Below are 16,635 nucleotides of genomic sequence, written 5' to 3' on the forward strand. Positions count from 1 at the left end.
GTTTATGACATAAAATAGATGTAAACGGAGCTCCACTGGAGGCATTTGTTTTGGAGTTTTCGGTTTGTGTGGAGTAAATAAACGTTTTCCTTTTTTTCTTTTTTACATTCACCTCGTTTTTGCTACCGAAAGGCCTACAGCCAAGCACGAGTCAGAAACTTTACGTCCAGCAGAAGCGACGAAGGACCGAAGATTGCCGCTACACTAATAAATGTTTTATGAAAATCTGACACTTTCAAAACAGAAGAATACATGTTTTATAAAAATCACGTTCTTTGATGATCATATTACATGTGTCACATTTTAAAAGGAATATATACTTGGACAACTGTTCACAAAACAGTTTTAGAGAATGCAACACGCCTTTACTTTTCCACAGTGCGTGTACGCCTCTTCCAGAGTTTTGTGTTTTTTACAATTTTACAATCTTACAATCAGACACAATAACTCACGATTATCTAAGACCTGCCATCATATATCTGTCACTTCTTCACAATCATTTGTGTCCGCTGCTCTCCTCGGGTGCTGGATCAGATCCTAATGCAGAGGCGTCTGAACTGGGGGGTAAAAATGGCTCTTTGGCAGTTTATCAAAAAATATCTTAATGATTTTATTGACGGGTCTGGGAGGAGTTCGAGAGATTGTCATTGTACCCACACTGGCTGATGTGCGAGACGAAACACACTATCGCGTGGACTCTTGCTCCTGTGCGACCGACTCATGCAGAGGTGTGGCGTGTACCTGTGCTTCCTATGTTCCTTGTTTCGGATTAATCAAAAGCAAATAAAACGAAATAATGCTTAACGGGGCGTGCAGCCTCCATCTCCCCCATCCTGCTCTCTGTTGTTAAGAAGCAGCTGTTTTTAAGAATAACCTTTTCCATGTCTAAAAATGGGGCATTTTTGTCAGAAAAACTGCACTTTTTGTCTAAAATTAAAAAGGGCGCAAAATAATAAATTCATTTAATAGTTTTCATTTCTATCACACACATTATATTGCATTGCAATATGTTCATGGTAATTTTTTTGGGTCATATGATTATTGATTATTACCGAGGGAGAAAGAGCTGAGTCATGATGGACTGAAATCTGAACTGAAAATCAGCGCAAACAAGTTATTATAGAGGAAGAATAAATTTGGACATTAATTTTTTTTTGTTTGTTTGTTTGCTCGAGGTTTTTTTTAACCATTATATAGCTTTCACGGACTCGTGATTTGGTTTCTTCACGTCATTATTCACGTGCTTTCTTAGTTTTTTTACTTACTTAGTTTTACTATTTCTGTCTATTGTTATACTTGGTTTATATTCCTTGATTCGCTTTATTCCTCCCGTGTGTTATGTTGTTGTTGAGTTCGTGTCACTTTGAAAAGTGTTCTTGCGTTTTGTTTCCCTGTTTTATGTTGGTTGTCTGTTGTGCTTTGTATTTAGTTTCACTTTCCTCGTCTAGTTCCTTTGATCCGGTTTAGTTCCCTTGCTGTGTTTTCCCGCTGATAAACGAGCAAAAAAAGTAAACCAGCGAACAGCACGAAAGACAGTCTCCTCCTACCACCACGAACAGCAAATAAGACGAAAGTTGGCGCTTCCCATGCAGTTTGGCACCACCGCAACTCAGCTGTGTCACCACGTGATTTCTCCTAAAACGATATCTGCTGCTTTACTCTACCTGACTTGTTTGTTGCCGTCTTCGTGTTGTCCTTCTGTGGGTGAGATTTATTTTATTATTTTATAAAACAGAATATATATTTAAATTTTGTTTAAAGAAGTGGTAGCCTATACATTATATTTTTTTTATATTGATTCAGTATGTATGAGTATGTGGATAATGGATGCTTGTGTGGCGGGTTTATGAAGCGCAGGTACTCCGAGGTGTGATTCAAAACACACATGTCACGTTGGCTGATTTAAAGTTTTTGTGCGTTTGACTCCAGCTCCAGGATTTTTTTTTTCAAAGTCCCTCCTGTCTCATATTCCTACTCACTTTGTTTGTGGATGAGGATAGATATGGACTTAGGAAAAGAGGAGTTTGACTGACAGTTAGTTTGAACTAGATCTTATGGAATATGTATTTGTAAAAGTTTCACTTTCAGAATAGCAATCTGTCTCTAACAGGGGATGAAATGTTATAAAAATACTTTGTGAATTTGTTGTTTGAAAATAATCGTTAATTATGTGAGGATCGTAAGGACTGAATCTCATGAAGATTTTCCCATAAGTCTGTCCAAATGTTGCATTTTTCCAGCTACAAATGAAGTGTTTCTTCAATCTTTGTTGTCCATTCACATAGTACGATATTGAAGGGCTGTTGTGTTTTTTTTTTCTTCAAACGATGCTGAAGGAAAAATAGCAGCAACAAAGTGACAAAGACTATTTAATTATTATATTAATATTATATATATTATTATATACTAATTATTAAAATTACTCGCAACCATGAGCTACTCAGATGTTAGCATTCTGTAATGCCAGAGGTTTAAGTAGTTACTGTATTTAAGGAGAATTTACAAGGACTTCTGGGATGATTTTCATCTCTTAACCCAATTTTGATCTCAGTTGTCATCCTGGTTAATTATGTTTCACTTTCTTTCGAATGTAGGAGGAAGAAGAGATATTTCATTTTTATTATTGTCTGCTCATCTTCAACTTAACGGATTCAAGCTCAGTACCTTGATTAGAACCAAAAGTCAGACTGTTCAGTTAGCTTTGCACAAAAATAGCAGGCGACTTGAGGCAACTGTGACTTGGCGCTATTGTTGTGTTCAAAATTTTCAGATTGAAATCAGGAGATTGTCTCTCTTTAATAATTGAATCGAATAGAAATGCCCCCCAAGGAGTTAATATGTTAATTAGATAATTAACTTAAGTTAATATTCAGTTAATATGAGATTCTTGTGAGTAAATTCTCATTATTTTTTAGGAACGATTGGTGGGGTAATGTCCCCACAGTTTTGAGCCATCCGTGTAAACTATCGATTACACACTTCTTCTGATTGCATCTCTCCTCCTAAAAATTAAAACTCCTTGTAGCATCTATCACAACCACAACAAGCACAAGATATGATTTTTCAATTAATGACATTTCCAGTAAATTGTGTGCAATAGACTTTCACATTTGTGCTACTCATTTAAATATTCTCCTCCTGAAAGGGAAACTCCTACAAAATGATATGCAATAAGACCAGCCTCAAAAATTCTCCTGTTCCTAACTTGCTGTCACAAAACTGGCACTGTGTCTCTATAGTAAATCTAAAAGCTTTTTAATATCAAAATAATTTAAATCTGGACCTAAACATTACTTTAAAATTCAAACCTTTCTAATAAAATATATTTTTCACAGGATATTCTCATTTTAGAAGTCACTGGAGTACAGATATGGATTTGTATGATATGGATTTTGTAGTCCAAGTTTTGTATATTGTAAGTTCAACATATCCAACATTCAGCATCACGTTGTTAGTGATGTTCCAAATTTCAGAGCATTGCTCTTCTCTTTTCTTAGTATCAATCTTCCCATCAGCCTTTACATGACCTCAATGACATTCCCATCAAGATCAAGGAAAAGAGGTTAGGAAGAGGAGACAAGAGGGAGGTTTGGAACGCAGCCAGTGTTTTGAAAAATTTGCACTTTGTCAGCTAAACACAGTGTCAAAATGTCAGTATCAAGTATCCCATCCCCAATTCTGAGCGAGCTTTAGATATTTTTGACTTTTTGCATTGTCTCAGTTTCTTCCTGAACTTTCTAAAACTCTAGATGATTGGGCATTTTTTAGACTTCTGTCCTTCATAAAACATTTGTATTCCGCACAGTAATAACAAGCAGTGAGTGAGAGACTGTTGCGAGGTGGTGAGTTGTTATGCTCCTGCTGTTTGTATTCATCTCCTTGATAGCATTTTATACATTAATCGCTGTGTAAACCTGTTTGTGTCTCAGAATCTGTGACGTGACAATGGGACTGAGCTTTGTGCGAGCTGGAGGCATCGCTCTTTTTCTCGGCCTAGGCCAAGGTCTAGGCCAGGGTCTAGGCGTAGGCCTAGGCCTAAGCCTAGGCATCATATACCAGTTATACCAGGTAAGGAATCAGCAGGAGAAGCCTCACAGGCAGGTGGGAGGGGAATCAAGATTTATTGCAACAGGTTTTGTCTTCAGATGTTTGTTTTTTTTGTCTCATCTTAATGTGGATTAATTCTGATTCTTTCTCATGTTTAATCTCAGATTTGCTGATGTGCAGATATTACCTGATAATTTCAGAGAATATATTAATTTTGCCTTTCTTTTCATTTGTAAAGATAATGACATTTTTAGAATTATACTTTAAAAACATCCTGATTAATAACTATACAGAACAAGCTTTTGTGCAAACAAGAAAGAAGACAAGAGATTAATGATATAATTTTCCACAGTCAGCAGATGCACATAAAAATCAGTCTGAGCACAAACACCCAAACTGAATGGATTGAAGCTGCTCATAATCAGATCTGCTAGGCAGGTTTTACAGTAGGATGAACATTTCTAACAGGATGTAACCAAAAATCTGTAGGTTCCCGAAATCTGTTTCATCTCCTTTTCCTAACCTTTTTTTCTTTCACCTCGATGAACGCATCAGATGTAAAGGAAGAGGGTAGGAGAATTTGTGAGGACGTAGGCAGTGAGTCCTGCACTGAGAGTCTGTCAGATTGATGCTATGACTGTAGTGATGTGGACACTGTACTGGTCCGTATGGTGAAAAGAGAGCTGAGCATAAAAGCAGAATTTTCAGTTTACTGGCTGATCTACGTCCCTACCTTCACCTATGGTGACGAGCTTTGGATAGTGACCAAAAGAACGAAATTGCAGATAAAAGCAGCAACAATGAGCTTTCTCCGAAGGCTGGCTGGCCTCTCCGTTAGAGATGGGGTGAGGAGTTCGGCCATCCGGGAGAAGCTTATTGCTTATTCTCGACTATAATTCTGTCTTTTCTTTATGGTCACATTTTAACTATCATCCTATAGACTATGGCACAACTGCTCTTCCAGTTACTTTTCTTTCCAAGCTTCTTAGATTGCCATGACCCAGATGACAGAGAACCTACACATACATCTTTCATCCTGAATGTTTTATTTGAGAAAATTGTCTCCTGCTGATGAGGACAGTATGATCCTGACATAGAGCACAGGCTGAGCCTTTGATTTGTTTCTGCTTTTGTGTTTTTCAGACAACGAGGACAGGTCAAAATAAATCTAAAAATGTTAAACTCTCGGTGTATGAACGGCGCATTGTCACTCATCGGGTTGACCCGCGGACCATGCAGGTAATGCCACTTTACATGTTGTTTAAACTGAAGCTGTAAATATAAACCACAAAGAACTGACAGCACCCAGTACTGACAGAAACAGGAAGTGTGGGGTTTATCTTCGTGCATCAGCACTTGCAGCCAATATCCATCCAGATTTCTTCCTGTGTGCAGATCACATGGAGGGATATCGCAGGTCTGGAGGAGGTGATCAACGAGCTCAAGGAGAAAATGATCTTCCCCGTTCAGAAAAGACATCTGTTCAGGAAATCCCGGCTGCTGCAGCCGCTCAAAGGTCAGCAATCATTCACTTTTTTGTTGTCGTTCAGGATCCCCATTAGCATCAGCCTTTGCCTTAATTATTCTTAGATGGGATAGAAAATTGCCTTAATCAGGACACCCACAGAAACTTTAATCAAAATCTACAAAGGATGCACAGCTTTTAACCATTACATTACATCTGTATTAGATATAATCGATCAACAATAACCATTTCTTGTTTGCTGTAATTTCTATTTTGATTATATATATATATATACCATTTAAATTCTTTTACTTTAGTCTGTTTGTAATTGGTTGATTCTCTGTATGCGTGTCCAGAGAAATGGAAGTGTTTGTCACTGTTTATTTAAAGCATACAGGTTGTGAATGAGTTTTCAGTTTCCGACAGAGTTTAATGCACCTTAATAGTTAATAGTTTAATTATTTATATAGCACATTTAATTACAACAGGAGCGTTGACCAAAGTGCTGTACAAGAATACAACATGCATAATAAAACAACTTAGAGTATTAAAAGCAAACAACAAATATGAATTAACAAATAACTCTCATGCTGTATTAAAAGCCAGTAAATAAAAATGCGTTTTAAGATAAGATTTAAAAAGATTGACAGTATGAGCCTGTCTGATGTGTAGGGGTAAATTATTCCACAGCTTAGGCGCTACGATTGCAAATGCTCGATCACCTCTATGAACCAGCCTCGACCTTGGTACAGCTAAAAGCAAAAGATCACTTGATCTAAGAGATCTAAGGGGGGTATAAGTCTGCAAGAGGTCAGACAAATACCCGGGAGCCTGTCCATTCAGGGCTTTGTAAGTCAACAATAAAATTTTAAAATTAATTCTGAAGCGGACAGGGAGCCAATGAAGGGAGGCAAGTACCGGGGAAATGTGTTCACATCTTTTAGTACGTGTCAGAAGATGAGCTGCAGCATTCTGGACCAACTGCAGCCTTGCCAGGCAGGTCTGGCTAACTCCAGCATATAAGGAGTTACAATAGTCCAGCTGGGATATAATGAAAGCATGAATCGCTCGTTCAAAGTTTTTAAAAGATAAAAATGATCTCACCTTAGATAAAAGCCTCAGTTTGAAGAAAGACCGCTGTACGACTGAGCTAATTTGTTTTTCAAAGGTGAAATTGCTGTCAAATATAACCCCCAAATGTTTGGCATGTGATTTGACAAAAGGCTCAAGACTGTGCAGGTTAAAATTAGAAGTGTTGGGATTGCCGCTTGGTTTTGCTATTGTTTGCTTGTGTGTGTTGATTGTGAAAGTATTTGTTTAACAAATAATTAAACTTTCTTTAGTACTCTGGTAACTATAATTGATAGTTTCATTTTATCATAGCTTAGCAAATTAGTGTGTCTTGCATTTTGTGTGTTTGCTGTGTACAACTCTTAATACTGTAGGTGCTCTGAAAAAACTACTTGACTCCCTGATATATGCAGTAAAGGACTAGGGCTCCTGAATGCAGCGTAATCTGTAATAAGAGAACCAGAAGTAAGTTTGGCTAAGAACCCTGGGTGTGTGAACAAGACACAAACATAAACGTATTTATTATAGTGGTGTGGACTTTGTCACTTTGTTAAGGCATAAGTTCAGACAGAGGGAAAAAAAAACTATTAAAAACAACAAAAACATAATAATAATAATAATAATAATAATAATAATAATAATAATAATAATAATAATAATAATAATAATAATAACGGTTTTCTCAATTGCTTAAACACTACAACCAATCTTGTGAACCCAAATTTCAAAACCTTAATGCCACTTCCCAAAAAGCACAGCCATTTCCCTGAACTATAAACACTATGCCGCTGCTTTACCACATGAGTCAGATATGGTGAACTGTTACTGTAAAACTCTACACACATATTCGTACATTTGTCAGTGCTGACACCATGTTGTCACTTAGAAAGCAGTCAGTAATGTTAACTCGAATCAGCACAGCTTTAGCTCAGTTACTACACAATTACGAAGTCAAAATGTATCACACACCAATCAGAAACTTTGATGGACAAAAGGGCCAAAGTCAGCTCATTCAGGTTTGAAACAATGGATCCAAAGACATGCAAAGGAAGAGGTTGAGGAGGAGGAGGTGGAGGAGTAGAAGGAGAAGGAGGTCTAGGACACCAGGGAGAAGGAGGTGGATGAACATAATTTCATGTTTATCTGTGTTTTATCCTCAGTTACTTTGACACAAAGGCTTCTGCTGTGATTCTCACACCCCTGATGAAAACTCACAAGTGCCAGCTTTCTTCTTATATAAAAAAAAAGATATTTCTTAAATCTGTATCTGTAACTTATTGTTAAATAGTCTAGTCTGTTACTGTCTTGGAGCAACTGCAACCCACATATTTTCCTTAGGGATTAATAAAGTATTCTGATTCTGATATGTACTAATAAATGATCAGAATTATAATATCTCTCACTGTCTGAGTCAACCTGAAATGAATTGAATCTAATCAAACTGAATCAGGAAATGGGAAAAATCGGGACCTTGTGAATCGAAATCAAATCAGTCATAGAAATCAGAGCTGATATGAGATATATCAGAGCCCTATGTGTCCACAGTGTGTGTGAGAGAGATGAGCTATTGCCATCGATGCGACATTTGAGTCCGTAGGCGAGCAACAAGCTGTTACTTTCATGGTAGTTTGATTTCTAGCAATCGGCAAAATAATACAAAATCCCACTGTCTTCACACAGGTGTGCTGCTGTATGGACCCCCAGGATGTGGTAAGACACTCATCGCCAAGGCAACAGCAAAAGAGGCGGGCTTTGCTTTCATCAACTTGAAGCCGAGCACGCTGACAGATAAATGGTACGGAGAGTCCCAGAAACTGACTGCTGCTGTGTTCTCACTGGCCTCCAAACTGGGCCCAACAATCATCTTCATCGACGAGATAGGTGAGAAAGACACACACACAGATGCGCGCACACACATACACACATACAGTTTATCTCTCTCTGATAAAGTGGAAATCATTTTGACAAATTAAGTTTGAAAAATAGTTTTTTTTTTTGTTAAACTGTGTGTTTTGCTTACAATGCCCACTTCATGTCATGAATCGACTGTGTAGTGCAGGAAGGAAAGGATCCAAATGCAGGCCCGTAGGCAGGATGTTAAGTCAAAAATTTATTGTATACAGTTTTATTAGCTGAAACGAAAATAACCCATCCTTCAAATCCAGGGAAATGAAGGACGCATTTGGAGCGGCCTTTGAATTGGGACAGGCTTCATCGCTGGCTGTGAAGTAATCAGCCTTCAAATGCGGCCTCAGGAGGATGCGGCCTAGGTTTTGGGACACAGCTACAGGGACATAGGGCCTTCACAATAAAACAAGAAATAGAGGAACATGATGGAGAGGAGAGGCAGACGAGAGGGAGCGATGGGACACGAGCGAGAGGAGACATGACGGGAAACATAGAATGGAAGACTCACACAACATATATAAAGACAGACAGAGATGGAGAGCGGCACAGAGGGCAAAGACAAATAAATAAATAATATATAATGAAGGAGCTAAACAGAAAAACCTTGGCAATATAGGAATTAACTCAAGACTAACTAAAGAAACTTAACCATAAACTATAACACAAAATAACACGAAAATACAAAAACACAAAACACTGGTTCAAATGAGCCAGGACCATGACACTGTAGGATTATACAATTTAATTGGGAAGGGAAAGAAAACAAAATTCACTTGACTACAACCTGCTAACATTTAGTGGCGATATTTTCCATGTACTACCTTAAAATTTAGAATTTTCTTAAACATAAATTAAACATATAAAGAAACTGATTCTGCTTTCAGTGAATTTGGTCTGCACAAACAGTTCAAAGAGAGACGTGAATGTATTTTAATATTTGGTCTTAACTGTATACATTTTGACAAATACCATAGAAGCAAAAAAAGAGGCAAAACATTTTCAAACAATGAAATCATAACTGAGATGATAAAACTGTGTGTATGAACAGATTCCTTTCTGAGGAGTCGATCCAGCAGAGATCATGAAGTCACAGCTATGATGAAGGCTCAGTTTATGAGTTTGTGGGATGGACTCGAAACAGACCACCAGTGCCAGGTATGCACACGTCTGAAATGTTTAGGTTCAATATGGAGTCTCAAGAAATTCACTGAGCTGTGGATGTATTATGGAGGGGAATTTGTCTCAAAAGGGTTGCAAATGCATACAGGGTGATCCACAAGCATAAATTGATTCACAAATGTTTACAGGAATTTCTGTGTAACGTTTGAGGACTCACTTCCATAGGCCATAAAGCAAAACTGTAGTTTTTAGCCATTTTTGCTCCTAGTTCAGTTAAATTTGCATCAACTTTTTGCAGTTTCAGAATAAGATGTTTGCTTTCATGCCAACAGCGTGTACGAGTAAATGATTTGCGTTTTATGTTTACATCTTTTTAGAGAATCAATCCATTTACCTGCTCTTTAATCGTTTGCTCTTTTAACAGTTTGGAGGTTGTTAAAATAGTTTTGTGAGCTTTAAGCTGAGATTCTGCTAAAATACATTTATATTTAAAAATTGATTTTAAGATTTAATGAATCAGTATTGGATTATTCAAATTAAAATCAATTATCCATCCATCTATTTGCTTCCACTTATATTTTTCATGGTTGCGGGGGGCTTTGGAGCCTATCCCAGATGTCAGCTGACTCCACACAGAAAGACCCTAAAGACCTAAAATCGATTAGAATTGGGATTTTTTTTTTTAAAACCACCCCTATTTGCAACCCTTTAGAACCCAATTTCTCTCCATAATCTATATGTGAATCCTGAACATAAACGATCAGATAATCAATAAAATGTTTCTTCGCAGTTTCGGTCTGTATGTAAATCTGATTGAAAGTGTACTTTGTCAGGTGATCATTATGGGAGCCACCAATCGTCCTGAGGACATAGACCCTGCCATCTTGAGGAGGATGCCCACCAAGATCCACATCAAGCTGCCTGTATGTCCTCTTCAAAATAAGTCTAACTGTTTTTTAAAAACAAACCAACAAACAAAAAGCATACTGAACGCAGCAGTGTACCCTCTGCATTGGTCGGTTTGCGTGCCGTGGCAACATCATCACACATTCATTTCTATTTATCCTGTTAAGGCTGGATGCTGCGGTATTCTCCTGAATGGCAGGTGTCACTACTCAGATAATATCACCACATTAGAAGGAATAAAGCAGTGAAGACGTCAAACCTAAAGAAAAGCATCCCAAGAAGTCTTGTGTTTCTCTAATGATACATCATTAAAATGCAGCAAAAACTGACAAAGCTCTAACACTCATGTCTTCATCTGCGGTGGTGTACTAGGTTACAAAAACAGAGTGGTGCATGACCAGCTGAAGTGATACCGTAAAGGCGGCATGCACCAGCATATGAGACATAGTCTATGGCGCACACCACCGTCAGACAGGGGTGTGTGTGAGGGTCTGACAGTGTGTTTGTTTCTGCAGAACATTGAGCAGCGCAAGCAGATACTCAGACTGATCCTGGAGAATGAGACGGTAAGTTCACAGCAAAAGGGAAAAAGTCATGTGACTGAGATATTAATCCTTATGATCTTACATTATTTTACCAACATGGTTCTTCTTCTGCTCTTTTAATGTAGTTAGTACATGAAGCCAAAGAAACATTAAATCCACAATAATAAAAATGAGTGAAGAAAAGGAAAGCTTTAGTGAAGGTTACAAATGATCTTCTTATGGCCTCTGACAGTGGACTCGTGTCTGTGCTTGTCCTGCTAGACCTTAGTGCAGCATTCGATACTGTCGACCATAATATCCTATTAGAGCGATTAGAACATGCTGTAGGTATTACAGGTACTGCGCTGCAGTGGTTTGTATCATATCTATCTAATAGACTCCAATTTGTGCATGTAAATGGAGAGTCCTCTTCTCACACTGAGGTTAATTATGGAGTTCCACAGGGTTCAGTGCTAGGACCAATTCTGTTTACATTATACATGTTTCCCTTAGGCAGCATCATTAGAAGACATAGCATACATTTTCACTGCCATGCAGATGACACCCAGGTCTGTCTATCTATGAAGTGAGATAACACACACCAATTAGTTAAATTGCAGAAATGTCTTAAAGACATAAAGACCTGGATGGCCTTTAATTTCCTGGCAGAGCCTTCAGTTTTCAGACCCCTTTTCTATTAAACCAGCTTCCAGTTTGGATTCGGGAGACAGACACGATCTCTACTTTCAAGATTAGGCTTCAAACGTTTCTTTTTGCTAAAGCATATAGTTAGGGCTGGACCAGGTGACCCTGAATCCTCCCTTAGTTATGCTGCAGTAGGTGTAGGCTGCTGGGGGTTTCCCATGATACATTGAGATTTTCTTCTTCTTCTTCTTCTCACTTAATATGAGAAAATAGGGGCGGGCCTAAAGTCAACACACCTGAATTAAATGAATTAGCTCATTACCAGGCCTCTGGAGAACTTCAAGACACTTTTCCACTCTTAACAGATCAGTTAAGAGTGGCATTAAAAAATCACGCTGACTAAAAGAGTTGTTCTCTCATTCTTTTACTGAAGGTAACCATTTCTGACAATTTCAGTTCCTTTTGCAGATTATTCCAGGAGACAGAGGCGGCGTATTTCAAAGCCTAACTCCTAATTGTGTTTTGATTTGTGGGACAATCAACTGTATGATATTGTGAGAACAAGGGCTGTATTGTTATGATTTTTACGCATATAAACACATAAATAAGAGGGAGAGATTTATAGATAAAGACCAACCAATGGGAAAGTCTGCAAATATAAGAGAAGGACATGTAGCAGCAGCATACACAGAACAATAATGTAGACGATTTCCATAACCCCTTTAGTTAGTGGGCTGGTGCATTCAGAAAAAGCAGCTCACCATAATCCAATAAAGGTAAAACAGTTGCACGAATCAAGTGTTTCTCACCTGGAGGCACACACAGGATTGATTTCTAAACTTAGTTTTAGTTTTAACTTAGACACAAGCCTTTGAATGTAAGTTTTAAATGGTAAATTCTGATTTACAATGATACCTAGATTCATTGATAGACTGATTCTGCCTCTGTAGGTGGATCCACTGACTAACCTCAGCCACATCGCCAGGGAAACTGAGGGTTTCTCAGGAAGTGACCTCAAAGAGATTTGTCGTGAGGCAGCACTGCTGTGTGTCCGAGAAATCATGGATTCTGACACGTAGGTGTTTGGTATTTCCAGGTCAGAGTGGGTAGAGTGACAGGACGTTAAATGTTTTAAAATGATCAAAGTCAATATTTTGACAAATAGGTATTATCAATTGCTAATAAAATAAATATTCTGATGATATTCACTTTTTCATGCTAATTAGGACAAATACAGCACAAGTGAAAATCATCTTTTTTTCCTTTTCACTCTCTCAGTGTGCAGGCATTTTTATGATTGAACTGAGTGATGCAGAGCTGCTCTTATAAAGTTCAGAAGTTCACTTGCTGTTTGCTAAACGTCTGATTTCTTTCTCTCAGCCTTTCAGATGACTGCATCCGTCCAATTAGTCAGGATGACCTCCAGAAGGCCACAACAAAGATGAAGGAGTCCAAGAGTCCGGGTGGCCTGACACTGGATGAGGCATTGTCATACTATTCATAATGTAATAACTGAAACAACACATAGAAATGAATAAATAAACAAGGGGAACCTAGACTATATAGCTGCTCTTGCAAAAGTAAAATGTGTTCAGAACCACAGCATTCAGATCCCAATTCTGATTCCAAAAGCTTCCAGACAGGAGAGGGTTTAGCAGCCCTTTCCTTTGTAGGCAGTGCCTAGCTAGTGTCATTCAACCTGACCTGCAAGTCTGGAAAATCAACCCAGTCAGCTCAAGAACTGGTTAGCAGAAATCTAATCATTGACACATGAACACAAATTGTAATGTTTTCCAGGTCAGTCAGCATGAATCTGTGAGCAATATATTTCAATAGGAAGAACGCACAGTGTGTACCTAACGTTTCTTGACTTTTGCTTATTACTGCATATATACTTATATATATATAAATATATAAGATGGGGCGCACCATAATGGAGGGCCAGGAGTGACAAAATAAAAAATTAATTAAATGTTTCATTAATTAATTATAATTTGATTTAATTAATGACACATTTAATTTATTAATTAATTATTTAATTAATAAATTATTAACACATTTGACACTAATGATGTCAGACTTTAAGACCGCATTGTTTTAGCCGAGAATGTAGTGGCGTAGTCTTCACATGTCAGGTTGTCAACAGTTTGTTTGCTCCGATGTTTTTAGCAATGTTGCTAGCTTCGCTAACAGTCAGCTGACAGAGTGTACCGAGCCCACAGCCCCAAATTTCCACCTGGTCACATGTCTGTGTTTCTGTGACATAAATAACGAGCTGACAATTTCCTCATGACACCGGCGATCAGCTCGACAACCCTCAGTTTACCTGCATACATCCTGTTCACCTATCAGCTGTTTAACACCTGCTGCTAATTCAGAAATCAGGACCACGTTACCTGGTGATAGTCACAGTTTAACGTGGGCAGCTGCAGCTCGATATACTGTAATCTTGGTGGAATATTGTTCACAAAATATATAAATGTCATTTGCTTTCTGAGCGCAGAGCTGCTGGACGTTGTGTTTCCTTCAGAGTGATTGATCAGGGTTAAAGATGACAAACAGGATTTAGAAGGAGGAGATGGACATTTAGAAAACTACAGAGCACTTTATAAGCGAAACCACTTTATCAGCGGCTGATGTCCAATCACCGGCACACAGGTTTAAAACCTCTGCTGAGTTTCAGCTCTCAGTGGTTAAACACTGGACTTCATTCACTCAGGTTATGTCTGTCAGGTCACGTTTACTTGACTGTTTTATTTAGAACTGAGCAAATTTGTTTTTGCTCAGATTAAAGTTACGTTTCATAACTGCATAGTTTTACTGAAGTTTAATGTCTCACTGGAGCACATGTTAGACTGAACCATTTACTTTTCTTTATTATAACATGTTCATTTATGCTGGATTTCTTTTTAAACTGTGAATTTTGAATTTAAATTAACATTAAAAATCTTTTTTTATATACAAGGAGGAAAGAGAAAGTGCGATTCCACTGAGAGGATCAGCATCTGAACCAGCATGTTGATCATGAAGACTCCAGCCTGTACATAAATGATTAAATCATCTCTTTTTAATATTTATTCAACTGTATTCTAAGCACCAGCTGTCTGTTAGAATTTTTGGAGTTTACTCAAAAATAAAATCAGAGTAACATTTGATTTGTGTGGGGTGGATTTATTTATTTGGTCCTTTAATTGTAAAACACTTGCTACAGACTATGAAACACATCACAGACTTCTGGATCTTAAAAGAAAACTAATACTGCTCTTGAATGAGACTAGCAGAAACAGCATTAGTGAAGGTTACAAATGATCTTATGGCCTCTGACAGTGGACTCATCTCTGCTTGTCCTGATAGACAGTGCAGTGAACAATACTGTTGACCATAATATTTTATTAAAGTGATTACATGCTATAGGTATAACAGGTACTGTGCTGCAGTTGTTTATATTATTTTCTCGTATCAAATGGAAAAACCCTCTTTTCCACTTCATACGAGACCAATTGAACAATCAAACAATTGAATGTGACATGAGCTACGCTACATTAGTTTGACTTCCTTGTTGTCCATTGGAAAGCCACAGCAAAATATGGAGTGTGTCCTCAGCGGCCAGAACAAGAACATCACATCAAGAAGGCCCTGAGTAAATGTGGTTATCCCAGCTGGACTTTAGTCAAAGCTTTGATATTTGTGAAAGGCAAGAAGAGCTAACATATCAGGCCAGGACTCTGCAGTCTATTTACACCTACAGGCCAGTGGACACTCTTTCAATGATGAGGATGTCCACATCTTGGACAGGGAGGAACGCTGGTTTGAGCGCGGAGTCAAGGAGGCTATTTACATGAAAAGGGAAAGACCATCTCTGAATCGAGGAGAGGGCCTAAGGGGACATCTGTCACCATCTTACAATGCTGTGATTGCAGCCATTCCCCAACTCTCTGTGAATGGTACTCATGGGCATTGATCAATGAGCTTTGATCAGTGGTTGTTGATCAATGGTCATGAGAATTTGTATATTAATAATCAAGGAAATGACCTCCCAGCCCATTGTTCCTTCAGTGGGCTGGTTTCAGTCATTGTGCAAATGTCCTGTTTATAAGGTTGGGGAAACCTCCAGTCAGCTGAGACTGAAGAAGTCACTTGGATTAGTGACAAAAAATTTCTCCCACTGAAAACGCTACATCCAGATGAAGAGAATCAACTTTTTGAGGAACGGCTGTTTGGTTTCTCCAAGGTAGAGGTCTGAGCATTCCTCGCCACACTGTACAGCATATACTACGTTGTTAAGTTTGTGTTTGGGAGTTTTGCCCTTAAAACAAACCAGTTTTTGTCTGAGTGTGTTGCTGAGTCTCAAATACACTGGGATGTCATGCTTGGAGAAGATTCTCCTGAGTTTCTCTAATAAACCTGCTACATAATGGATGATAATATTGTTCCATTTGTCCTTGTGTTTCTCCTTAGTTGATGTCTGACCTTCTTTTCTGTGTATCTTTGCTGATTTGACTTTTTATCATTTGTTTCAGTTTTTTTCTCTTCATATGTTTATGTTTGTGATAAATTTCATTTTAACTTTAGTTCAGAAAGCCCTCAACAATTTTACTTTAGTGCAAATGAAACAAAAAAACAACCCAGTGTTCCTACACTCACAAAAACTTTGAGTCTTTCAGCCCTGAGGTGCACAACACAGCCTCCTCACTTACTCCTACATCTGAACTTATCAACTGAGCTTTAATGTTCACTCACAGTGACCGCTGTTTTATAAATCATCCAGCAGGTGGCAGCACAGGAGCTTCCAGCATCACACGATGTTGGAAATGTCTCAGGAGGTCTAGATTAAAGGCTTGGTGACAATGCAGTGTTAAAAGCTGTGCTGTTGTTGTTAATACTTGAAGTCACATGAGGCTGGTGCTTTCATCGTCTTAATCACAGAAGAAAAAAAATACTGAGGTTTCA

At 38.2% G+C, this 16,635-nt stretch overlaps 2 protein-coding genes and 1 long non-coding RNA gene across 4 annotated transcripts in view; 2 read left to right on the forward strand and 1 right to left on the reverse strand.

The window, feature by feature from the left end:
* Positions 1 to 16,635, reverse strand: part of LOC309695753 (uncharacterized protein) — a 199,567-nt gene that overhangs the window by 153,685 nt on the left and 29,247 nt on the right. The gene's annotated exons all lie outside the window — the stretch shown is intronic.
* LOC309696726 overlaps positions 1 to 16,635 on the forward strand; it is a 167,994-nt gene that overhangs the window by 51,352 nt on the left and 100,007 nt on the right. The window lies entirely within an intron of this gene.
* LOC309694371 (outer mitochondrial transmembrane helix translocase-like) lies at positions 1,451 to 14,838 on the forward strand. Of its 2 annotated transcripts, none has more exons than XM_082514426.1 (11): positions 1,451 to 1,704; positions 3,930 to 4,068; positions 5,191 to 5,286; positions 5,443 to 5,563; positions 8,264 to 8,464; positions 9,540 to 9,646; positions 10,444 to 10,533; positions 11,032 to 11,082; positions 12,636 to 12,760; positions 13,066 to 13,190; positions 14,651 to 14,838. In XM_082514426.1, the coding sequence occupies exons 2-10, from the start codon at positions 3,946 to 3,948 to the stop codon at positions 13,187 to 13,189; spliced, it is 1,038 nt and encodes a 345-aa protein (XP_082370552.1). In that variant the 5' UTR covers positions 1,451 to 1,704; positions 3,930 to 3,945; the 3' UTR covers position 13,190; positions 14,651 to 14,838. The 2 variants fall into 2 exon arrangements, with proteins under 2 accessions (XP_082370552.1, XP_082370553.1); XM_082514427.1 differs by having other exon boundaries at positions 1,545 to 1,700.

Source organism: Aulonocara stuartgranti, assembly GCF_965226115.1.
Source record: "Aulonocara stuartgranti genome assembly, chromosome: 3".
Classification (NCBI taxonomy): Eukaryota; Metazoa; Chordata; class Actinopteri; order Cichliformes; family Cichlidae; genus Aulonocara; species Aulonocara stuartgranti.

Excerpts from the sequence above, each read along its gene's own strand:
- LOC309694371 (XM_082514426.1), top strand. The coding sequence starts at position 3,946 with ATGGGACTGAGCTTTGTGCGAGCTGGAGGCATCGCTCTTTTTCTCGGC. Across the intron at positions 10,534-11,031 it reads AGATCCACATCAAGCTGCCT|AACATTGAGCAGCGCAAGCA; the intron begins GTATGTCCTCTT and ends TTGTTTCTGCAG. Across the intron at positions 12,761-13,065 it reads GAAATCATGGATTCTGACAC|CCTTTCAGATGACTGCATCC; the intron begins GTAGGTGTTTGG and ends TCTTTCTCTCAG.